This window comes from Plecotus auritus (assembly GCF_963455305.1).
Source record: "Plecotus auritus genome assembly, chromosome: 3".
Classification (NCBI taxonomy): domain Eukaryota; kingdom Metazoa; phylum Chordata; class Mammalia; order Chiroptera; family Vespertilionidae; genus Plecotus; species Plecotus auritus.
The window spans coordinates 131,489,244-131,514,484 of record NC_137772.1 but is presented as its reverse complement, the minus strand read 5'-3'; the positions used below and the strand labels follow the sequence as shown (position 1 = coordinate 131,514,484).

Genomic DNA, 25,241 nt, shown 5'->3' with positions numbered 1-25,241 from the left:
GGCCGGAGGGACCATGGGATGTGGGTTTGTGGCTCAGGCCCACTCCCCAGTCACCTGTAGCAGTTGTTGTGGTACTTGTTGTAGCTGCTCAGGGCTGTCAGGCACCCTACACAGATGGCGAAGGAGAAGAAGATCTGAGTGCCAGCGTCCATCCACACCTACACAGGGAAAAGGCAAGAAAGCTGCACCCCAGGAACCAGGGCATCTGGGCTCCGTGGGAGCGCATGGACCACGGCTGAGCCAGGCACTGGCTGGGGATGACAAGAATCCTGTCCTCAGCCTGTGCAGGCCCCGCTGCAGCCCTGCAACCCCAATGGACTCTACTTCCTGAGCCTCTGGATGGGGTTTCCCAAGCATTACCACGATGGCATGGGCCTTAGGCATTGGAAGAAGACTGAAGGACCATGGTGGAGAGGGGAGCGAGTGGGAGGGAGCAGGCTTCTATAAAAGAAACAAAGCCCTGGTTCTGCCTCCTTGTTCTCCTGTCCTGGGCTCTCTTGAAGGTGTGATCAGTTTGGAAGGAGTCCAGAGACAGGATCTCTAGAGTTAATGGTCCGTAATATCAGTGCTACATGGGATGAAGCTTTTCCCCTTGTGCCCCCAAGCCCTCGTGTGAAAAGCGGGAAGAGTAATCTTCAGCTCAACAGAAAGTCAAGAGGATGAACAGAAATGCATCTGCAAAGGGCTTTGTTCTCCTTGGGGGGGAAAGATCTCTCCAGCTAAACACAGGGTATGTTGTTGTCACTGTTATCTCAGCTGCTGACCCAGCCTGCACATGTTATGATTTAGGTCTAACAGCTAGAATAACATCCCAAAGAGAAAGAACATCAAGGCAAACAGGACTAGGCAACCCTGCGGACTGGCAGGAGGTGGGGTCCTGGGGCAACAGATCCTCCCAGGCACCTCCTGCCTTCGGAGGATGTGAGCTCTACGAGGGAGCTCCAAGCTCTGGATGCCAGCAGTTGTCCCAACATCTCTGTGTTCCTGTTTCTTGACTGTTGTCTGGCTGTACCCCGTAGGCCCCACACAAGTGCCCACTTTCCTTTCACTGTATCAGGTTCCCAATGCCCCCACACACCCAAGCCTCAGCTTCGTTCTGTCCAAAGCTCCTAAGGCCCTTACCTGTCCTCCCTCCCCACCTAACATCGCCACCACCCTCAGCTTCCGCTGCTCTCTCTCTCATCACACTCACCCACCAAAGTGCCGTTTTGTTCAGCATGATAGTGGGTCCCAGGGACCCGCTGGCAAGCTGACTACATCAGAATCACATTGATTCCTCAACCAGCATCCCCAGTGGAGACACTGAGTCTCTAGGGCTAAAGGAGAACCCAGAAATCTGTATCGTGTCCAAAGCTTCCTGGGTGATCCTACTGAGCAGTCAGATGTGGAAATCACTGCCCTATAGCCTCCAGGTTGGCATCAGAGATGCATCCTGGCACTCACTCCTCTTGCTATTTCCGTTTCTGCAGGAATGGGAAAAGAGCAGGGAAAGGTGGTGAAGGAAAGGGGGGAATATCTCTAGCCTCCTGTCCCCCTGCTCACTGTGGCTCCCATCCCCAAGGAATTCTGTGAGGCAGAAGCTGCCACCAAGGAAAAGGGCTCAGAGGCGGATCCAGAAGGGCCGCTACCAAGAAATAGTATGGAGGGTGGAAACACCGAGGGACTTTTTTAAACATGAGAGAAATTATAATGGGAAGGAGAGGGGTCATCAGGATTTACTTCTAAAGCAAAAGAAGGATTCAGGTAAGAATGAGAAGAAAGAACCTGCACACAAGAATGGGGTATTTACAAAATTCAGTTTGATGACAAAAGTTTGAGATTTTTGTTTGTTTTAATCCTCACATGAGGATATGTTTATTGATTTTAGAGAGAGGAAGGGAAAGGGAGAGAGAGATGTGAGATAGAAACATGGATCAGTTGTATCCTATACGCCCCCCAATCGGGATCAAACCCAAAACCTGGGTATGTGTTCTGACCTAGAATGGAACCCGCAACTTTTTGGTGTATGGGACAACGCTCCAACCAACTGAGCCACCCAGCCGGGACTGAGGAGATGTTTTAAATCACTTTTTCTTCTAAAACTTTACCACCACTCCCCCACCCCCAGATACTGTAAGGATGGTCAACTCAGGAAAACTCACTGACCTCTGGTCTGAAGGTCACCTTCCTCTATCTCCCTCCTGCTCACTCAGGGGCCTACGAGCAGTGCTGAGCTTGTACAGCATGGATTTACCCCGGGGTCAGAGGTGCGGGCTGGGGAGCGCTGCTTCTCTGCCTGGGGGCTCCCTCTGTCATGAGGGAGAATTATCTCGGCCTAGGAGGTTTGTTCTGTGTGCCTCGCAGCCACAGGGTGAGGTGGACCCACACAGTGCTAGGGAAACTGCCCGGTGCCCACAGAGATGTCTGTGGCTGCCCACATGCTGGCAGGGGTGCAAATCCTGTGCTTATACAGTTTTGTTAACTTGGGCTTGGGAAGAAAAATTGTGACTTGGCAGTTTACCTCACCCTGAGGGGGCACAGACTAAGGTTGAGTTGGGAGGAGAGGTTACCGAGAACAGAGGAAAATGCAGCAGGGGGCTGCGAGTTCAGAGTGCAAGGTCAGATATGATGCCTCTGACTAAGGCCCCCTCACTGGGAGCTTGGCAAGCCCAGCTCTCTGCACAGCTGCTGCCTGACAAGCCTGCTGGGATAGGAGGAAGGAATGGGGTCAGAAGAAGGGCTGAAGGAACCGGCAGAGCAAGCTGTTCTGTTCCCACTGCAGGCGGCCCACTCCCTGCCTGTGCCAGGGGCCCTGGTTTCTGGAACAAAGCTCCAATGTGTCTTTGGCTGGGGCAGAAGACTAACCAAGAATAAAACAAGTGTGGAAGACCCTTGGGGGAGTGTGGGCAGAAAAGAACTCTCTGGGGGCACAAAGGAAGAGAGTGTGAGCTCTAGGAGGTACAGAAAAGATGTTTTCAACTTTGAGTCCAACCCCAAGGATTATTATACTCACTATTTTTAGGAAGGCAATAGTGTGTAATAGAAAAAGCCTGGGTTTTGGAGTTAAAACGAGATGGGTTCAATTACTAACTCTATTAACTACTAGCTGTATGATCTTAGGCAAGTCACTTAACCTCTCTGAACCTTACTTTTCTCACCGGGAAAATGGGAATAATAAATAAATAAGATAATGTATGTAAAATGCCTAACATAAATATGAGTTTCCTATCCCACCTTCTGGGATAATAAAAAATAGCTAAAATTCTCAAATAATTAATATTCTTTGGAAAATGAATATCATGGTGATTAATACAGCAGACTCCAAAAAACTACTTGGTGTAAAACCCAAGCCTTCCGCACATGCTAGTTTTGTGATTTGGAACAAATTTCTTCAGTTTTCTAAGCTTTGGTTTCTTCATCTGTAAAGTAAGGCTAACACCTAACTCCCAGGGTTGGTGGGACGATGCACTGTGTCACACACTTAGTCAAGTGCCTGACAAATAATAAACACATGATTGAGATGTCAGCTATTGCTGGTTTGTTGTTGGACATATTTTTAAAAAGCAACCCACCTTTCAGCGATGATGAGGTCCCATGGATTTATTAGCAGTTACTAAGCAATTCATGAACCAGGCAGTGTGCCGTCTAGCAACTAAAAGGGCACTCTGATGTGCTTGTACAAAATAAAAGTTTCCTGTAGGTCCTACGGCGTAGGAAGAAGGGCAGGGGAAGGAATCAATCAGCAAAAGAAATGGGCCAGGATGTCTTTTTTGGTGAATGGTTTTTACCTCGCAGATTGCCTCTTTCTTCTATAGAAATTATCTCATTGGTCCTGATCAGAAAATCCCAGACAGGTTGATCAAGATTATGTTTCTAAGGGAGTTTGAAAGTGCAAACAGATATTTAATCTAGGTTTGGTATTATGAGATTTTAGCACAAGTGACACCATTTTGGGCCTGTGGTTTTCTCTTTAATAGTGGTTTTGGCCCTAGCTGGTTTGGCTCAGTGGACAGAGCATCAGCCTGCAGATTGGAAGGTCCTGGGTTCAATTCCAATCAAGGGCACATGCTTGGGTGGGGGGCTCAATCCCCAGTAGGGGGCATGCAGGAGGCAGCTGATCAATGATCCTCTCTCATCATTGATGTTTCTATCTCTCTCTCCCTCTCCCCTCCTCTCTGAAATCAATAAAAATCTTTAAAAAATTAGTGTTTGTGCTTGTTGCTTTTCTTATTAAAGTGAAAAATCATAAAGGTACTTTATTGAAGAAACACAAGAGGATTTTCTTGGAAATAGGTTGTGCTTGCAGAGAGAGAACTGGAGGGTAAATGTGTTCTCACAGGGTCTCTAAAGAACTCAGCAATGGGTGTTTGGGATGCCTATAATGTCAGTGAATGAAGATAGTTACTTGTTGTCTGTCTTCTAAACACATATTAATGACTCTGCTTCCACATAACTGCCTCTTAGAAACAACTTCACCTGTCTTCTATTTGCGCCTCCATATCTGCTCTCCACCCTTTTCCTGCTTTTGTGCCAGGGAAGGCTGACCTGTCCGGTTGTACCAATGGACTCCCTTGCCTCCTTTCTGTCTCCATGGGTTCAGGCAGTGGGAAGTATCTGCAGGAGACTGGAGGCCAGAAGATTCCCCACCGGTCATGATCCATCCCCTGGATCACTTGTCCTTGGATAGGGTTCCCATTTAGCCTGGAGGAACAAGTGATTTGGTTCAAAGCCCTGTCATCAAGGCAGTGGGGTTGGGAGAGCCAGTTCGCAATAGGAATGTGAGAGAGCTGCATCCTTTGACCAGGTTTCCTTCTCTTTTCCCAATTGCTAAGAAAAAGACACAAGGTGGTGTCACTTGCCCCACCTCCCACTCCACAACAAGCCAAAACGTAATTGCAGTTTTCAGCTCCTCCAGGAATGTGACCTTAAGCCAGTCTCTAAAGACCCCTACTACCCTACCCCTTCCTAAGCAAAGGTGACCCTGCCAGAAGCAATCCTCTTTTCTGCCAATAACTTCTCCATCCTGCCCAGTGTCTGCCCACGAAAACCTTCCAGTTTGTACAACTTTTTGGGCCACCCTTCTGTTTACTAATGGAATGACACCCAATTCATAAATCTTAATTTTAAAAAATATATTTTTTTATTTTTCAATTAAGTTGACAAACATTGTTATATTTGTTTCAGGTGTATATGAGGTCCTGTAGATTTCAATGTACTATATCAAAATTAAAAGACTCAGTGGTTCCAACCTCCTCCCTAAATAAATCCTTCATTAGAATCATTTAGCAGAGATTTAAAAGGTTCAACAAAGGCTCTTTGGACACCCTACCCCCCAGCCCCTGCCCTTGCCAATCTAACAGAGGACAGTAGGACCGACAAAAGGAAAGAAACAAGTGCCCGAATAAAGCACACACTGCACCAGCGGCAGTTCCTCACAGGACAGAGACAAGCCCTGGGGAGCACCAGGACAGGCAGCAGCCCACCTGCACACAAAGCCTGGCAGGAAAAGGGGACGCCAGAGGACCCAGCCCTGTCTCTGCTGGGCTCCCCACTCCCACGCTGAGTGCTCACGGAGAGAGGTCTTTGGTCTTTGTGTTGGCTAGCAGGAATTTGTACCTTTCTCAAGTGCCAGGCAAATGCCAGTTGGAATTATCACACTTCCTAGGGGGTGCCAACTACATTCAATTAGTGCTCTGGCAGGGCATCCACCCTGCAGGGGTTGTTCTGCTCACAGACAACAAGGGCCTCACTTCAGCATGGTGCCAGGGCCAGGCAGCTAACAAGGCAGGCAGCTGGAAAGCTCAGGACCAAGCTTGGCCCTTGAAACATCATCCTTCCTGCACAGCCTGCGCTGGGAGTGGAAAGATGGTATCCTGGAGAGCGGAGTTAAAGAGGTCTTATTCCCTCCAGTAACCCAGACACAGAATGATGGCCTTATTAACTCTCAGCGTTTAAAGCTATCTGGTCCACCTTCTTTATGTTTGCTGGAAGATATATATACACACACAAATGGGGACTTTTCCTTCAAGAGATTATAAAGTATGTGGAATTTTTATCCTTCAGACCTGAATCCCAGGTGCAGGTGCAAGGACAGGAAATTCTTTAAGCTCTTTAGGCCTTCATTTCCTTATCTATAAAATAAGGGTACCTCGTTGACCGGCCGTGAGGATTAGCTGAAATAATGCATGTAAACCTCTTAATGCCAGGGACACTGTAAGCACCTCAACAGTGTTTAGCGGTAAATCACTGATCAGGACAAACAAGGCACTGATCACAGAAGCCATAAACCCGTTCCAGAAATGCTGGACCCTCTCTCCTTTTTCTCTCTCGGCCTACCTGCCTGTCTCCTGGCCTGAACATGTCCCCTCCTTCCCAGCCTGACCTCCAAACAAAGATGGGATTTGTGGCTCAGCTGCTCCAAAACCACGATGGCTCCCTCTCGCAGAGGGGATCCCAGCCAAACTCCGCACCTGTCCTCCAAAGCCTCCCTCCGCTCTGCTGCCCCAGACCTGCCTGCTGCCTACTCTGCATCACACCCCTTCGGTGCAGCTAAGCCATAGGGCTTATGAGTCACAGAATAAAAGTGCACTTTGTTTGGCCTGCCGCTTGCTGTCTCTCCCTCTCATCTTGGGCCCCGTTTGCTCATCTGTGCATCGAGGAGTTTGCACTGCATGACCTCTGGAGCCCTTTTAGCTCCCATGGCGACGGCTCTACAGTTTGTCGCCAAAGCCAACTGCATCCCTGCGCCCCACTGGAGATGACGCAGCAGCCATCTGTAGCGCCGTTATGACTAAGACATGGGAGAGGAGGAGGAGGAGGAGGAGGAGGAGGAGGAGGAGGAGGAGGAGGAGGAGGAGGAAGAGGAGGAGGAGCTGTTCATGTCCCACCAGCAGACCTGAGAAATACCCAGGGCGCGAGGCTACTTGACTCCATGGGGATGTTTCTGACTGCGGAGCCCCGGCAGCCCTGGTAGGATTCAGGATGGAAGAATTCATAACTCTGCCAGGTGGCTGGGAGACTGGGATAACTGAGCTTCTGTATCACCCCAAATTCCGCACAAGGGGGAGCCACTGCCTCTGCGTGAACTGAGTCGCCCGGAGGGACTGTGGAAGCAAGTGCCACTCCTTTTCTCTTGCTCCCTCCCAGCAATTTCAGTGACAACAAGGGCCTCACTTCAGCATGGTGCCAGGGCCAGGCAGCTGATGCCTCGCTACTTAAAATGTTTGAACCGCCACCCACTTGTTCATCTTCTCCCGCCCGAAGTTTCCTCAGGGTCCCTGTCTTAGGCGGAGAGCCTCCAGCACGGAGGGAGGCTGTCAAACTTGTGCGCATGCTCCTGAGGGAAGGCCGGCACCGAGCAGGTATCACATCTCAGGGTTCTGGGGGAGCTCCCCCACACCCCAGCCCTCCACCAATGGCAGCCAAACAGGAGATAAGAAACCCGCCAGAGGCAGCGGCTTCTAACTTCAGGCCCCGCTTTACAAACCCCTCCAGTCAGCAAGCAGCACCGCCCCCTCCCTGTGAGGGCCAGGAGGAAGCTGGCTGAGGGGAGGGGAGGGGCGGGGCCTCTTGGTGACTGACAGCAAAGTCAACACCCGCCCAGCTGGGAACTGGGCCTAGAGATGGGCCTTCTGACAGAGGGAGGGAGCCAGAGGGGGCTGATGGAGGGTTAGGAAACAGAGAAGAAGCTAGATGTGAAATAAGATGGCCCAGGGGAAAAGTGCACAAAGGGGATGGGTAGATAGGGTCCAGCCCGTGAGTAAAAGCTGTAAGTGACATATTTGCCACTCCTGAGAAATATTACTAGGGCCTCAGGCCCCCCTGGCTTCCCTGGCAGCTATGAACCAAAGAGGGGGACCACACACAGCTGCTAACAGATGCCTGCGATCTTCTGGCCCATCATGGATGCTTTAGGGTTGGGCCAGGAGCAGGGCTGGCCCACAGAGCACAGGGAAGGTCTGTAGCTCAAGCACCCCCAGAGCCACGTGACAACCCTTGTCTGTGGCTTCTTACCTGGGGATCCCACAGACGTGTGAGGTTTGGATACAGGTAAAACTGAATCCCTTGGGCTGCCCCAGGCAGTGTCACCCCTCGAATTAACAGGACCACCAGCATGAGGTAAGGGAATGTGGCTGTGAAGTACACCACCTGGCCAAGGGGCAGATGAGAGATAAGAAACTTGTGAGTAGGAGAGAGAGGACTGGAGACCCAGCAGTGAAACTGGAGGATGGAGCTCCCCAGCTACATAAGAGGTCAGAGGGGTTCCCCATCTGCTCCTACCCTCTCACCTCAGTCCCACCTCCCCTAACTGTGAGCCCAAACCTCTTCCCCTCCCCACTCCTGCCTAAAGCACTCACCCTCCCCCAACACATACCCAATAAATATTTGTTGAGTAACTGAATGAACTTAGGCATTCTCCCAACAGGTATGTTGGAATTATGTCAAGGGATGTCAGGTATGAAAAGATCTGTAACACATGATCCCTGTCCTCACAGAGCTTACAAACTTAGTGCAACCAGGCAGCCAGATTAGGAAGAAAGCCTTGTCAGAGGCCTCCAAAGCAGGAGTCTGGACAACTCAGAATGCCCTTCTAATTCCTATACACCCTAGGGCAAAGAGTCCCCCCCAACTTCTCAGGTTGATTTGCAATCATTTTGAGACTAATAATCTTAATGGAATTCCTTTTCCAAAGAAACGTTGAGCTAGGGAGCCATGAACTATGTTCTATTTGCAATATGCCCGCATATGTGGTATATTCCAAGGTCAAATTCTTCTGGAAGTGTCTTTCCCCTCCCACCCATCCTCTCTCTCTTCCATTTAATTTCCCCAAAGAGCAGAAGGATTTGGGATTGAACTCAGGAGACGCATAGAATCAAAGGGCAAGACTTACAAATCTTTGTTTGGCCATTTCCTCCCATCCTGACTAAGCTACAACTTAGGAAACTCTTGGGTAACTGAACCCCCAGTGAAGGCAGGGAGTCCTGGGATGGGAGGGCCAGGAGCTCTCGAACACGGACCTTGCCCGTGGACTTGACCCCCTTCCAGATGCAGAAGTAGCAGATGACCCAGGCAAGTAAGAGGCATATGGCTAGTTCCCAGCGCAGGGCCCCCAGGTGCTGGATGCCATCAGAGATCTTCAGGACCCGCCTCCTGGGGAGAGAAGGTTGAGCCAGGCTCCACTTTGCTGCCAGCCACCATTTCACGGCCCTTGCATCTCAGGCCGTGGAGCCATGCCTCCAGGCTCTTGTCCAAAGGCTTGTCAGCTCTTGTCACCTGAATCCATGAGGCTCTCCTTTGCCCAGAGATGGGGTAGATATAAAGTGAGGCAAATGTAAACTTCTCCCAGGTAAGTTTGCTCTGGGAGGCTGACTACCAATTTAACCTAGAGAAGGAGGTGCAAACACATTTTCTCAACCAGAGTTATAGGATGTTTTGATATGGGGAATCATGCCCTAGAATCTACAGAAGGGCCTAGATGAATATCGATAATGGGGAAGGGAAGATAAGAGATAATGCACATGCAGCTGAAGAGAGGAGGGCAGTTAGGGGTGTGGACACACGTGGGTGTGCACCAGCTAGCAGGGAGGTGGACACGTGGGAGAGGAGAGGCAGGAGAGCTGCAAAATTCTCATCTCTGAAACTTGTTCTGCACTGACCACTAATATGGGCACAACAGAAAAAAGCCGCCGAGGTGACGGGGCCACCAACGAAGGAAATAGAAAATTTTGCCTTGTCGTCCATTGGGAGTCACTACTTGCTGAGCCCATCCCTGTGGCCTTCTTCCAAACCCACAGCCCACAGTGGGATAAAAAATGGGCCTCACTTACTCCCAGAACTCGATGACAGGAGAGGTGGCATTCTCAGAGGTCACATTCAGGGAGCCATTGGTCCTCTGGAACTCCACACAGTGTTCTACTCATGGGCCCCAGGGAAGGAAGCAAGAGAAAAATCATTATCCAGTACTTGGGGTGAAATTTCAGGAGAATGGAAGTGAGGTATCTGGAAGGAACTGGGCTGAAGTTGTCTATACAAAACATCCTTAAACATGTAACCTCGACAAGCCCACTCCACCCTCTCCCACATGCTTTTACTTGTCGGTTTCTAAATGTTTGGGTGCATATTCTTACTAAAGCGTGATCAGATGGCATCAGGAAAGACACACTTCAAAGTATACAAATATTCCCAGGGAAGTGTTGTGTGTAAAGTCATAACCTTTGAAGAATACTAAGAAGCCTTCTAGGAACGTTATGCATCCAAGTCACTAAAGAGCACAGGGACAGGTGCAAGAAAGTGCTGGCTGGAAGCCGGGCCCTCTCTCCAAGCCTCATATTCCTCATCTCCCAAATGACATGAGAATATCCCTTTGTAGGACTGACAGGGAATCAAATGAAAGCATGTCTGTAAAGTACTCAATAAGTAGTAGCTCTTAATTATTTGTCCATGATTTTGGAGTTTCACAAAGCATGTCTACAGTATTTTTTATACTTTACTAGAGGCCCGGTGCATGAAATTCGTGCACGGGGGTGTGTGTCCCTCAGCCCAGCCTGCACCCTCTCCAATCTGGGACCCCTTGAGGGATGTCTGACTGCCGGGCACTCGGACATCCCTCTCACAATCCAGGACTGCTGGCTCCCAACTGCTCGCCTGCCTGCCTTCCTGACTGCCCCTAGCCACTTCTGCCTGCCAGCCTGATCACCCCCTAACCACTCCTCTGCCAGGCTGATTGATGCCTAACTGCTCCCCTGCCAGCCTGTTTGCCCCTAACTGCCCTCCCCTGCAGGCCTGGTCCCCCCAACTGCTCTCCCCTGCAGGCCTGGGTCCCCCCCAACTGCCCTTCCCTGCAGGCTCGGTCACCCCCAACTTCCCTCCTCTGCCAGCCTGGTCCCTCCCAACTGCCCTCCATCTTGTGGTGGCCATCTTGTGTGTTGGAGTGACGGTCCATCTTGTGGCGGCCATCTTGTGTCCACATGGGGGCAGCCATCTTTGACCACATGGGGACAGCCATCTTGTGTGTTGGAGTGACAGTCAATTTGCATATTATTATTTTATTAGATAGGATAGAGGCCTGGTGCACAGGTGGGGGCAGGCTGGTTTGCCCTGAAGGGTGTCCCGGATCAGGGTGGGGGTTCCCTTGGGGCATGGGCCTGCCTGGGCCAGGGGCCTGTGGTGGTTTTCAGGCTGGCCACACCCGCCGGCGACCCAAGCGGAGGCCCTGGTATCTGGGATTTATTTATCTTCTATAATTGAAACTTTGTAGCCTTGAGCAGGGCCAAGCCTCCTGCTTGCTCTGTGGCCGCAGCCATTTTTGTTGGGATTTATTTATCTTCTATAATTGAAACTTTGTAGCCTTAAGCGGAGGCCAAGGCAGGCCAGGGCTGGGGAAACTTGGCTTCCTCCATCGCCGGGGGTAACTCAAGCCTCCTGCTCTCTCCAGCTCCATGGTTGCCGCCATTTCTGTTGGGATTTATGTGTCTTCTATAATTGAAACTTTGTAGCCTTGAATGGAGGCCTGGGCCCACCAGGGTGTGCAGAAAGGTTGGCTTCCTCCATTGCCGGGGAAACCCAAGCCTCCTGCTGGCTCTGTGGCCACAGCCATCTTGGTTGGGTTAATTTGCATACTTGCTCCTGATTGGCTGGTGGGCTTGGCTTGTGGGTGCAGCAGAGGTACTTTCAATTTCCATATTACTCTTTTATTAGATAGGATTAGTACAGTAATCTTCAAAAATATTAAGACAGATAGTGTTTTCCCCATCGTACACATGAAGCAAGGGAGTCTGCTTAGGAAAGGCCTGTCTTAGCTGGTAAGTGACTGAGGGCTAGAATCCGGCCATTGAGTTGTGTATGTTCTACCTTAAAAATACCTAGAATCTGACCTTTCTCATTATCACTACTGCCACCACCCTGGTGCAGGTCACCACCATCTCATGCCTCCCCACTCCAGCCTGTACTTGCCTCCCTAGTCAAATCTCCATACAGCATTCAGAGTGACATTGTTAAAACTTAAGTCATGTTTTATGTCATGCCCCAGTTCAAAACTCTCCAACAGGTATCCTATCCCACTCAGAGAAAAAAGCCAGAACCCCTATAATCACCTCCAAGGCCCTATTTAATCTACCCATCTCCTCTGGTCTCGCCTCCCACTGCTGCTGCTCACCTGCTCCAGCTACACCACCCCTGTTGTTCCCTCGGTGCTATTGGCACTGGTGCTCCAGGGCCTTTGACTGGGAATCCCTGCCACCTAGTGTCTGTCTCCTGTTGTCTCAGTGGCTCACTCCCCAGCCTCCTTAGAGCATTACTCCTGTCATCTTCTCCATAAAGCCTTCATTGATGACCCATTTAAAATTACACCCTCACCCCTAAAATTCCCAAAACCTCCTCCCTGTTTTATTTTTCTCCATAGCCCTTCTCACATGATAGCTATTACATGTTCATTTTGTGTATGATCTGCCTGTCTCCTGTCACTAGAATGGCAATTCCATGCAGGCAGGGACCTTCGTTTTTGTTACCACATCCTTGCTTCTTAGAACAGAGTTGGAGCTCAATAATATCTGTTGGATGGCAATGCCAGTCGAGCACTGTTTTCACTAGACATGTCACTTTCCTCGAAACTTCAGCACACCAAGCATTTCCGCGCAGCAGGACAGGCCGTCCTGCACTATTCTAGATGCCCGGCTTGGAGTAAAACCAGACTCGCTAGGAGAAATGTCCAAAATGTCAGGGAGCAAGAGACTTGGGTGTTGCATTTGCCTCAGAATTGTCTCAGAGAGACCCCACCCCCAATCAAACTAAAGGCAGGCCTAAAAGCAAAAATCCTAGGTCACCAAAAAGTCACACAATTTTATAAAAGGAACTCCACTGAGATCTGGATAAAGTCACCATTTGACAAGCTGGTTGTCAAGGGTTCAGTGCACATAGATGGAAGAGAGGAAGGAAAGAAGGCAGGAAAGAAGGAGGAAAGGAGGAAGGGAGGGAGGGAGGGAGGGAGGGAGGGAGAGAGGGAGGAAGGGAAGCATATCATACAAATAAAATATTAGAATATAACATTTTTTAAAAACTTGATTCATTCAACAAATATTTTTAGTGCTTGTGATGTAGCCAGCACTGTGCTAGGCACAAAGGCCATAGAGATAAAGACATCTTTTCTGCCTTCAAGCTCTTGCTGGTCTTTGGGAAAACCAGACCAACAAACAGATGAAAAGCATGTAGGAGCCACAGCAGGGCCAGGGGTCAGAGCAGGTACTGCCAAGAACCGAATGCACCTGACGGTGGCAGGGGAAGTACCTCCAAGATTTGACTTTTCACTCAAAATTAGTGGAATGGAGGTGGTGGCAGAGATCAGCCAGGGAATACCTGAAAAGGGAGCATAAGGTTTGAGGGCAAGAGGCGCCTTGAACATGATTCTAATCATTGCAGAAATGCACCTCCCTGGCCAGTAACTGATTCAAACTCCTGTTCAGAGCTGAGTAATTTATCTGAGCCAGAAAAATTAATAGGAGCACAGCTGGGGCCTCAGTGACAGGCCCTGAGAGGTGTCTGGGCACGGAGTGCAAGCCAAGATGCTGAGACCCACACAGGACATGTCCAGTAGGCTCTTCATCTGCGCCAGCCAAAGGGCAGCCACTAGCCACAGGTGGCTCTTTACATTTAAATGATTAAAGCTCAATAAAAATTTTTAAAATTCAGTTCTTCACACACACAAGCCACATTTCAAGTACTCGATCATCACATGTTGGCTACCATTCCAGATAGTACCGCATCACAAAGTTCTTTTGGATAGCACTACCCTAGGTATTTTTAAGTTTTCATTACTTTCAATTCATTAGACTTAGTAGTTCTAATGCCACAGGTGGCTCTTGTAGTCTTGCAGGCACAAGAGAAAATTAATTGCTATTATAAATTATATTGATGACATACAAAACAGCTCCTTCCCTGGTTAAAGCCAGGTGAATTGTGAGGTGGAAAGACCTAAAACAGTATCAGAGAGAAGGCATGAGAAACAAGAAAATGTACAAACAATATATACAAATACCAAACTAACAATATTTCAAGCTGGAATAAATAAATACTAGTAACTAAACTACATAAATAGTTCTATTTGCATACATGAATTCATAATACATTAATTGAATACATTTTGCCTCTGATGCTGGTGAAATCTCACTCTTATCTTTGGTATTCACTTCCCAGATTTCTAGTGAGTCCCAAATTATGGCTGGGAATTGGGTTGCCTGGAATAAGGGGACAATCCCACTCCTGGTTCATGCGGCAGAGCAGCTGGAGGAAATAGATTCGGAGATGACCTTACCTGTATTCCACTCATGGCGGCAGCTTCCCCAGGGAAGGTCGATGGTGAAGCTGCTAAAGAGGTAGAAGAGGGCCCAGGCCAGGACAATGATGTAGTAGGCATTGAGGAGGATGAGGATCATCTGGGAGGCATAGCCGATGCCTGGAGGGAAAGGGGCAGAATTGAGCCAGGGACAGTGGACAGATTTCTCACACACTGCCCACCCCTGCTTCACAGAGGGTTTGGGCTCCACTGTCAGTGTCCTAAAACAAGAAGTGCTGGATATAAGCATAACCAATGGACACAGACACCAGGGGGGTGAGGGCCTGAATGGGAGTGGGGTGGGGGTGGGGGGCAATGGGGGGATAAGGACACATATGTAATACCTTAATCAATAAAGAAAAAAGAAGAAGAAGAAAAAGAAGATGTGCTGGAGCCGTGGCTCCCAGCTCTCCTCTCCCTCCCCAGCAGGCAGGTGTGCTGCTCGCTCCAACAGCCCTGGTCAGGAGGGGACCTTTCTCCCAGACTCTGCTGCCCTGTCTTGGCTTCCTGTGCACTGATATCTCTATTAGGTTCTGAAAGTTCACCAAGTCGAGGTTATTTTGTGAATGGGTAGACTAATTCCGAGATTCCAATAGTTAATGTTCCCTAGAATTAGTCTGATATGTTTCTGAAATATAAAAGCATCTGTTAAGAGCAGGAGCAGATAATTTTCATGGGAGAAAATGCAAATAGATCCTCCCAGTGTGCAAAATCAAACAACACTGAGGAACCATTCTGCAACTACAGCCCAAGGGAAATTTTTTACAAATTATATAGCTCAATAATTTCCAAACGTGTCTGCATGTTAGAATTACCTGGAGATATTTTTAAAATTCCGAAGCCTGGACCAGACCCCAGACTAATTAAATCATAAGCTAGGGATGTGGTACAGGATGTTTTGAAGGTCCCCAGGTGGTTCCAATATGTGGAGGAGTCTGGGAACCACACATAATTCAGAGTTATTAAAAACAGAAGGGAAAGATGCTTACTCATGTCTAGCGACACTGTAAGTCAGTATAACACTTCCACAGGACAATTTAATAAGCCAGATTAAGAGACATCAGTTTGATAGTCCATTTGATCCAGTGATCCTAATCCTGCAAATGTATTGCCAAAGAAATAATTTCTCAAAAAAGGGGTTGGGGGGAAATCTTTGTCAACAAATACACATGATAGCAGAACTTAACAATTTTATAAGTAAGTGAAAATAAGAAAAAGCCCAAAACAAAGAACTGTTAAGTAAATTATAATATATCTACTTGCTTAAAGTTTATATAATCATTAAATATTATATATAAAATAGAAAATAACACTGACTATAAAACAGAGCTATAAACTGTGTGTATTCCATGCTAATAGATATGTAAACTCTATGTAGACAGAAATAAATACCCACCACCCCAAACTGGAAACAATCCAAATAGTCTTCAATGGGTGAATGGTTAAACTGTGATATATCCATACCATGGAATACTACTCAACAATGAAAAAGAATGAACTATTGATAAAAGAACAAGCTAGATGAATCTCAAGGGCATCATGCTGAGTGAAAAAGCCAAGAGGTTATATTGTGTATGTTTCCATCTATACAACATTCTCAAAATGACAAAATTATAGAGGTAGAGAGCAAAATAGTGGTTGCTTCAGGTTAGGGGCAGGGCGGGTGGGGTAGTGTGACTATAGAGGAGGAGCACAAAAGATCTTTGTGGCAATGCAACAGTTCTGTATCTTGATTGTGGTGGTGGTTACACAACGCTGCACACCAGAGTGATAAAATCACACAGAATTATACAAATGAGTGCAAGGAAAACTGGTGAAATCTGAATAAGGTCTGTGGGTAGCACCAATGTCAATTTCCAGCTTGTGATATTGTTCTATAGTTATGCAACACTAGAAGCCCAGTGCATGGATTTGTGCACCACTGGGGTCCCTCGGCCTGGCCTGTGGGGACTGAGCAGAAACCAGCAGGCCGACATCCCCCGAGGGGTCCCGGATTGCGAGAGGGCACAAGCCAGGCTGAGGGACCCAGCCCGATCCCCGCAGGCCAGGCCAAGGGACCCCACCGATGCACGAATCTGTGCACCAGGCTTCTAGTATGCATATAAGATCTTTGGTTAATCTCTTCCTTTCCCCCCCTCCCCCTTCCCTCTGAGATTCATCAGTCTGCTCCATGTTTCCACGTCTGTGCATTGAGTGGCTGGCCCCTGGTGGTCAGTGCACATCATAGCTATTGGTCAAATGGTCGAACGGTTGAACAGTTGCTTAGGCTTTTATATATATAGATAGATAGATATTACCATTGAGAAAAACTGCATGAAGTGTACAGACGACCTTTCAGGACTATATTCTTGCAACTTTCTGTGAATATATAATTATTTCAAAATAGAAACTTATGAAAATCCTACATAAGGAGAAATATTGAAATAAAACAGACTAAATTTTAAATAGATGCTGTGTCAAGATGGTAGAATTATTATAATATTTTCCCATTTAAAATTCTCTTTTTAAATGTTTTATAATTGATTATATATATTTTGAAAATATAAAATCATTGTTATATATACTAGTATATATTTAAAATATATAACTAAAATAGCTTTGCACTCTGCTTATTTAACCTAAAGCCTTTTTCCCATCCTCATCACCATCTTCTCCATAGCTCAATACTGGGCCCATAAATGGAGGGTTTAACATAACGACACAGAATCTTATCTCAATCAGCATGGCTGCTAAACCACTCAATCATTTCAAATAGATTTAATATCCCCAATGCAGATACCCCAGAATCAGAACACAGCTACTCACCCTCAAAGATGGGGCAGATCTTCCTCCAAGCTGTGATGCCTCCCTGGCTAGTGTACTGGCCCAGTGCTGTCTCCAAAAGGAAGATAGGAATGCCACAGGTGAAAAGGAAGATGAGGTAGGGGATGAAAAAAGCACCTGCGGGTAGGAAACAGGCTGTCCATTACCTAGCACTAGCCTCCTCATGGTCCACATTCATCTTTTCCAATTTCCACCCCATACTGCCCATCAGCATCCCAGGGGTGGGAGGTCATGAAACACTGCAGGGGGAATCTGTCCAGGTGTCTGGAACCATAACAGAGATCTACAGTCACCAAGTTATCTAGAACCTAACCAGTTCCTTTTTTTCACTTGGAAGTTTCAATTTATACCTATTAAGTTTTGTTCCCTGATGAACATCAATTATTGCCTAAATAACACATAACCTGTGGCAATAACAAGGAGTTCACTGAATGATGAATGTCCAGGAGCATTAATACAGCCCAGGAACTTTAATTATTTTCAAGAAAATGATTGCTCTTAGAGTTAAATATGAACTTTAAGGGGGCTGAAATCACATTTCCATTTAGTAACACTTTCTGCTTTTGTTTTCATAATCATTGGATGAGAGAAGCCAACTGATGCTAGAAGTGTAACATTTTCTCCACCAGGGACCTTTATCTGCTGGCAAAGTAGACAGGGGAGTTCATAGAGTACCAGAGAGAAGAGACCTGCACAGAGCGGGAGATCCAAATATCTGCAGAGGGTCCCCTTCTAGCTTTCAACTGAGTACTGGTCAGCACTTATGTGTGAGGAAACCACCCACAGTGAAGGGGGAAAAAACATTCAAAAGATTGCGATTATGGTGCTCACATGGGGCTTGGGAGAGTGACTGTTCCCACCAGCCACACTGCATAATCTCAGGACTCAGGGCATTGGGAAGAGAAGGCATTTCCTTAGTTGTGGGCATAATTAGTCTTAGATTGAGCACAACTCTAGTTCTGCCTAACAAATCTTAAAAGCAAAACCCAAAGGATCAAATAACTTCACTGATCTCAGGAAAAAGCTCAAGAATATTTATAGATATACAAAAATACTCAGCAACCAGTAAGGCAAAAATCACCAGGTCTGACATCCAATCAAAAATTACAAGGAACAGAACCAAGATGGCAGCATAGGTAAGCGCCTGTACTTGCTGCCTCTCACAACCACATCAATACCACAACTAAACGGCAGAACAACTACCACTCAGAACTGCAGGAAGGCTGGCTGAGTGAAAGTTCCACAACTAGAGAGGTGAAGAAGGCGCATTGAGACTGGTAGGAGGTGTGGAGGCACCGAAGGTGCTGCACCTGGATGTGCTGCTCTTTTAATCGGGAGGGAGATACAAGCTCCTGCTTGCTCTGAACTCCAGTTCCCAGCGAGACTCTGGGGGACCCAGACACATACGAGGAGAAACTGGACTGTCTGGCATCGAGACAGGAACGCGAGGGCAGCTTTCTCTCAGAGGTGCTCGCAGCAATATTGTTCCTGCACGGGGGCGAGGGACGCAGAGACCCGGGGACCTCTTTGGTGCAGGGCTGACTGGCAGCCATTGCTGTTTGCTCTGCCCTGGTGATTCCCAGAGACCCTGCCCCTCCTCATTTACAATGCCACCCAAGCTGTGCACGTCAGCTTTTGCATATAAATGGATTGTCCTTTCTCCTCCTAAAACCTGTCAAACTGCAGCTGGGTCAGAGAGCCCAGAGCTTCCAAAAGAAGGTCCAAGGCTCGGCAGCAGCAGCCTGCCTTGCTTCACAGCTGGGCCTCGTCTGGGCACTTCCAAACCCCATACAAAGAGGAGGAATCTGCAGATGTCTCTGTAGCTCCTGCTGGGCGGCCCCAGACAGTGGCTGACCTTGCACCTCCTTGGAGATCCAAGAGCCAGTGTACCCAGTGGTCAGAGTGAGACCATACCGATTACAACTCTTCACATCCATAGAGACACACTCAAGGGGCAGACTCAGTGAGCAACAAAGCCCCACTGAAGCAAGTCCTGCCCCATAAGGGTGTCTCCTGGCAACAAATCTTCCAGTGTAGACACAGCTGGTCATCACAGCCAATTGGCTTGGAGGTCAATGCCTCCCAGTGATACCAACAACAATCAAGGGTTAACTACAACAAGACTGTGCAAACAGCCCACACTGGGGTGCACCAAGAGCATCCACCTCAGGTGACGGGGGAGGCTGAGTCACCGGGCCTTATAGGACACCAACCACACAAGGCCACTCCATCAACTCAAGGAAACTTAGCAGCTACCTAGTACATAGAAACAAACACAGGAAAGCAGCCAAAATGCGGAGACAAAGAAACAAGTCACAAATGAAAGAAATTAATGAAAGCAAAATACTGGATATCAACTTCAAAACCACGGTTATAAGGTTACTCAAGAATTTTCTAGAAACTTTTGAGAAATTTAGTGAGACCCTCAAAGATATGAAAAAGGACCAATCAGAAATTAAGCATACACTGACTGAAATAAAGAATAATATACAGAGATACAATAGCAGACTAGAGCAGTGGTCGGCAAACTCATTAGTCAACAGAGCCAAATATCAACAGTACAATGATTGAAATTTCTTTTGAGAGCCAAATTTTTTAAACTTAAACTTCTTCTAACGCCACTTCTTCAAAATAGAAGGCCGTGGTATTTTGTGGAAGAGCCATACTCAAAGGGCTAAAGAGCCGCATGTGGCTCGTGAGCCGCAGTTTGCTGACCACTGGACTAGAGGATCCCAAGAATCAAGTCAAAGATTTGAAATACGAAGAAGCAAAACACACCCAACTGGAAAAGAAAAAAGAATCCAAAACTATGAAGATAGTGTAAGGAGCCTCTGGGACAACTTCAAGTGTACCAACATCCGAATTATGGGGGTTCCAGAAGAAGAGAGAGAGCAAGATATTGAAAACCTATTTGAAGAAATAATGACAGAAAACTTCCCCCACCTGGTGAAAGAAATAGACTTACAAGTCCAGGAAGCGCAGAGAACCCCAAACAAGAGGAATCCAAAGAGGACCACAACAAGACACATCATAATTAAAATGCCAAGGGGAAAAGACAAAGAGAGAATCTTGAAAGCAGTAAGAGAAAAACAGTTACCTACAAGGGAGTACCCATACAACTGTCAGCTGATTTCTCAACAGAAACTATGCAGGCCAGAAGGGAGTGACAAGAAATATTCAAACTGATGAATAGCAAGAACCGACAACCAAGATTACTCTACCCAGCAAAGCTATCATTTAGAATTGAAGGTCAGACAAAGAGCTTCACAGATAAGAAAAAGCTAAAGTAGTTCGTTACCACCAAACCAGTATTATATGAAATGCTGAAGGGTATTCTTTAAGAAGAGGAAGAAGAAGAAAAAGGTAAAGATAAAAATTATGAACAACAAAGTGACAACAAATACATATCTATCAACAAGTGAATCTAAAAATCAAGTGAATAAAAAATCTGATGAACAGAATAAACTGGTGAATATAATAGAATCAGAGGCATAGAAAGGGAGTGGACTGACAATTCTTGGGGGAAGGGAGTGTTGGGGGGGTGGGAAGAGATTGGACAAAAATCTTACACCTAGGGACAAGGACAGTGAGGGGGTTAAAGGCATGGGGTGGGATGGAAACCTGGTGGAGGGGACCTATGGAGGGAAAAAAAGGAACAACTGTAATAATCTGAGCAATAAAGATTTATTTTTAAAAATTACCAGGAAAATATTACGCATAATTAGTAGATAGATCAATCAATTGAAGCCAACCCATGACTTGCACAGATGTTAGAATAAGTAGATGAGGACATTAAGATACCATAGTTATGGAGAGAAACCAAGATGGAGGCATAGGTAAACACCTGAAATTGCTGCCTCGCACAACCGCTTCAAAACTACAACTAAAAGACAAAACAGACATCATCTAGAACCACAGAAAGGCTGGCTGAATGGAAATTCTACAACTCAAAGGAAAGAGAAAAGCACACTGAGACTCGGAAGAGGTATGGAAGTAAAGTGCGGAGGTACGGAGGCACGTGCGTGCGGGAAAGGGCTGGCAACTGAGTATGCTGTTGTCTTTTTCAATCAGGAGTGAGACACAGGCTCCCGACTACTCTAAACTCCAGTTCCGGGGGAGATTCTGGGGACCCAACCTCATAAGGGGAGAAACTGGACTGCCTGACATTGGGCAGAACTTGAGGGCGGCTTTCTCTAGAGGAGCTTGAAGCGATTACCGAGGGACACTGAGAACCGGGGGCTGCTTAGGGCAGGGCTGAGGATCAGCCATAGCTGTTTTCTCCACTCTGTGGATTCCCTGAGACCCCGCCTCACCCAAGTTGTGTGCAGAGGCTTTTGCATATGAATGGCCTGGCCCTTTGCAATCTAAAATTACCTAACAAACTGCAGCTGGGTCAGAGAGACCCACAACATCCCAAAGAAGGCCCAAGGCCCCACGGCAACTTGCATTGGTTCACAGCTGGATCTCATCTGGGCACCTCCAAACCCCAAACAAAGAAGAGGAGTCTGCAGATCTCTCCATAGCTCCTGCTGGGTGGCCTCAGGCAGAGACTAAAATAGCACCTCCTTAGAGATCCAAGAGCCAGTGTACCCAGTGGTCAGAATGGAACCATCCAGATTACAACTTCACAGATCCATAAGGGACACACTCAGGGGGCAGACTCAGTGAGCACCAAAGCTCCACTGAAGCAAGTCTTGCCCCATAAGGGTATCTCCAGCACAGAAGTTCTCCCATCGTAGACACAGCTGATTCTCACAGCCAATAGGCCTGGAGGTCAATTCCTCCCAGTGATACCAACAACAATCAAGGCTTAACTACAACAAGGGTGAGCACAGAGCCCACAAAGGGGTGCACCAAGAGTGTCCACCTCAGGTAACTGGGGAGGCAGAGCCACTGGGTCCTATAGGACACCTAGCACTCAAAGCCACTCTATCAACACAGGAAAGCAGCCAAAATGCAGAGACAAAGAAACAGGTCACAAATGACAGAAATGGAGGAAAGCAAACGACTGGATATAGAGTTCAAAACCACGGTTATAAGGTTTTTCAAGAATCTTCTAGAAACCGCCGATAAATTTAGTGAGACCCTAGAGCAGGGGGTCCTCAAACTACGGCCTGCGGGCCACATGTGGCCTGCCGAGGACATTTATCTGGCCCGCCAGGTGCCGCTGCCTGTCCTGCTTAGCAGCCGACTTGTCCCAGGCCCGCAGTGCGCATAGGAATTTGTTCATAGTTTTTTTTTAAACTATAGTCTGGCCCTCCAACGGTCTGAGGGACAGTGAACTGGCCCCCTGTTTAAAAAGTTTGAGGACCCCTGCCCTAGAGGATATGAAAAAGGACCAACTAGAAATTAAGCATACACTGACTGAAATAAAGAATAATATACAGAGATCCAACAGCAGACTAGAGGATCCCAAGAATCAAGTCAAAGATTTGAAATACAACGAAGCAAAAAACACCCAACTGGAAAAGAAAAAAGAATCCAAAACTATGAAGATAGTGTAAGGAGCCTCTGGGACAACTTCAAGCGTACCAACATCCGAATTATGGGGGTTCCAGAAGAAGAGAGAGAGCAAGATATTGAAAACCTATTTGAAGAAATAATGACAGAAAACTTCCCCCACCTGGTGAAAGAAATAGTCTTACAAGTCCAGGAAGCGCAGGGAACCCCAAACAAGAGGAATCCAAAGAGGACCACACCAAGACACATCATAATTAAAATGCCAAGGGCAAAAGACAAAGAGAGAATCTTGAAAGCAGCAAGAGAAAAACAAGTTAGTTACCTACAAGGGAGTACCCATACGACTGTCAGCTGATTTCTCAACAGAAACTATGCAGGCCAGAAGGGAATGGCAAGAAATATTCAAAGTGATGAACACCAAGAACCTACAACCAAGATTACTCTACCCAGCAAAGCTATCATTTAGAATTGAAGGTCAGATAAAGAGATTCACAGATAAGAAAAAGCTAAAGGAGTTCATCACTGCCAAACCAGTATTATATGAAATGCTGAAAGGTATTCTTTAAGAAGAGGAAGAAGAAGAAAAAGGTAAAGATAAAAATTATGAACAACAAATACATATCTATCAACAAGTGAATCTAAAAATCATGTGAATGGCCGAAACCGGTTTGGCTCAGTGGATAGAGCGTCGGCCTGCGGACTGAAGGGTCCCGGGTTCGATTCCGGTCAGGGGCATGTACCTTGGTTGTGGGCACATCCCCAGTGGTAGGTGTGCAGGAGGCAGCTGATCGATGTTTCTCTCTCATCGATGTTTCTGGCTCTCTATCCCTCTCCCTTCCTCTCTGTAAAAATATCAATAAAATATATTAAAAATAAATAAATAAAAAATAAATAAAAATCATGTGAATAAAAAATCTGATGAATAGAATTAACTGGTGAATATAATAGAATCAGGGGCATAGAAAGGGAGTGGACTGACAACTCTCTGGGGGAAAGGGGTGTGGGGGGTGCGGGAAGAGACTGGACAAAAATCGTACACCTATGGATGAGGACAGTGAGGGGTGGTAAGAGGAGAGGGTGGGGTGGGAACCGGGTGGAGGGGAGCTATGGGGGGAAAAAAGAGGAACAACTGTAATAATCTGAACAATAAAGATTTATTTAAAAAAAGAAAAAAAGATACCATAGTTATTATAGTTGTGTTCATGTGCTCAAAAAGTTAGAAAATATATTGAAAGATCCAAATCAAACTTCTAGAAATAAACCTCAAAATGCATGAGATGAAAAATAAAATGGCCCTGGTCAGTGTTGGTAAGTGGTTAGTGTGTCATCCTGTGCACGGAAGGGTCACAGGTTCTATTCCCAGTTAGGTCACATACCCAGGTTGAAGGTTGGATGCCTGGTGGGGGTGCACGTGTGAGGCAAGAACTGATCAATGTTTCTCTCTTTCTCTCTCCCTCTGCCTTCTTCTCTCTCTCAAATCAAGAAAAACATGTCCTCAGGTGAGGATTTTTTAAAAAGAAGAAAAATACAATGGATAGGATTAATGGGAGATTAGACATAGCAGAACTTGACCCACAGAAGAAATTATTTAAAATAAAACACAGAGGAAAAAGAGAATAAAACAAACAAAAAAACAGGTGTCAGTGAACTGTGGGATAACTTTAAGCGGCCTAATATACTTATAATTGAAGCTCTGAAGGAGACAAAAGAGAGGGGGCAAAAAAATTTTTGAAGAAATAATGGTTGAAACTTTTCCAAATTTGATGAAAACTATAAATTCACAGATCCAAGAAGCCCATTGATCCCCTAAATAAGAAATGTGAACATGGGGCATTATAGTCAAATTATTTAAACCAGCAATTAAGAGTTTTTAACAAGAAATCTTAAAAGGAACCAAAAGGGTGGAAGGACACATGCAGAGAAGAACAAAGATAAGGAACACATCGTATTTCTCATTGGAAGCAATGCAAGTGAGAAGGTAGTGATGAGGGAGCACATTTGTAAAAGTTCTAAAGGAAAAAATTGTCAAGTTAGAATTCTATATCCAATAAATATACTGTTCAAAAGTGGAAATGAAACAAATGCTTCCTAAGACATGCAAAACCAGAAAGACTCCATCACCGGTAAGCAGATCTGCACTAGAAGAAATGTTAAAGAAAGTCCTTCAGGCAGTGGGAAACGATGCCACAGAGAAATATGAATCTACACAAAGGAATGATGAATATTAGAAATGCTAACTATATACATAGGTAAATATGTAAGAACTTTTTGTTATTATTCAAATCTATTTTATTAAACAAAAATAATAACAACATAATGTGGAGTTTATAACATATGAAAAAGTAAAGTATATAACAACAAGAGCACAAAGGCCAGGAGAGAAATGGAAGTGTATTATTGTGAGATTCTTATTTGTAAAGTGGTATGTCATTGGAAGGTAAACTGTGATAAGTTAAAGATGCATATTACAAAACCTATAGCAATCACTAAACTAACACAACAAAGAGGGATAGCTAATAAGTCAACAAGGAAGAAAGTTGACAATAGAATAATAAAAAATATCTAATTAATCTAAAATAGCAATTTTCAACCAGTGTGCCACAGGAATGTTTAAAACATGCAATACCTGACTATTTAGTCAGGGGCACTGACC

The 25,241-nt window shown here is 46.4% G+C and overlaps 1 protein-coding gene across 1 annotated transcript in view; it reads right to left on the bottom strand.

The window, feature by feature from the left end:
* Window positions 1–25,241, bottom strand: part of SLC6A13 (solute carrier family 6 member 13) — a 52,697-nt gene that overhangs the window by 6,590 nt on the left and 20,866 nt on the right. The window contains exons 3-8 of the mRNA XM_080660334.1: window positions 17,111–17,245; window positions 14,285–14,425; window positions 9,807–9,891; window positions 8,997–9,129; window positions 7,993–8,127; window positions 55–158 (exon numbers count right to left, since the gene is read on the bottom strand). Of these exons, the coding sequence (XP_080516460.1) occupies window positions 55–158; window positions 7,993–8,127; window positions 8,997–9,129; window positions 9,807–9,891; window positions 14,285–14,425; window positions 17,111–17,245 (733 nt within the window). The remainder of the gene's footprint in view (window positions 1–54; window positions 159–7,992; window positions 8,128–8,996; window positions 9,130–9,806; window positions 9,892–14,284; window positions 14,426–17,110; window positions 17,246–25,241) is intronic.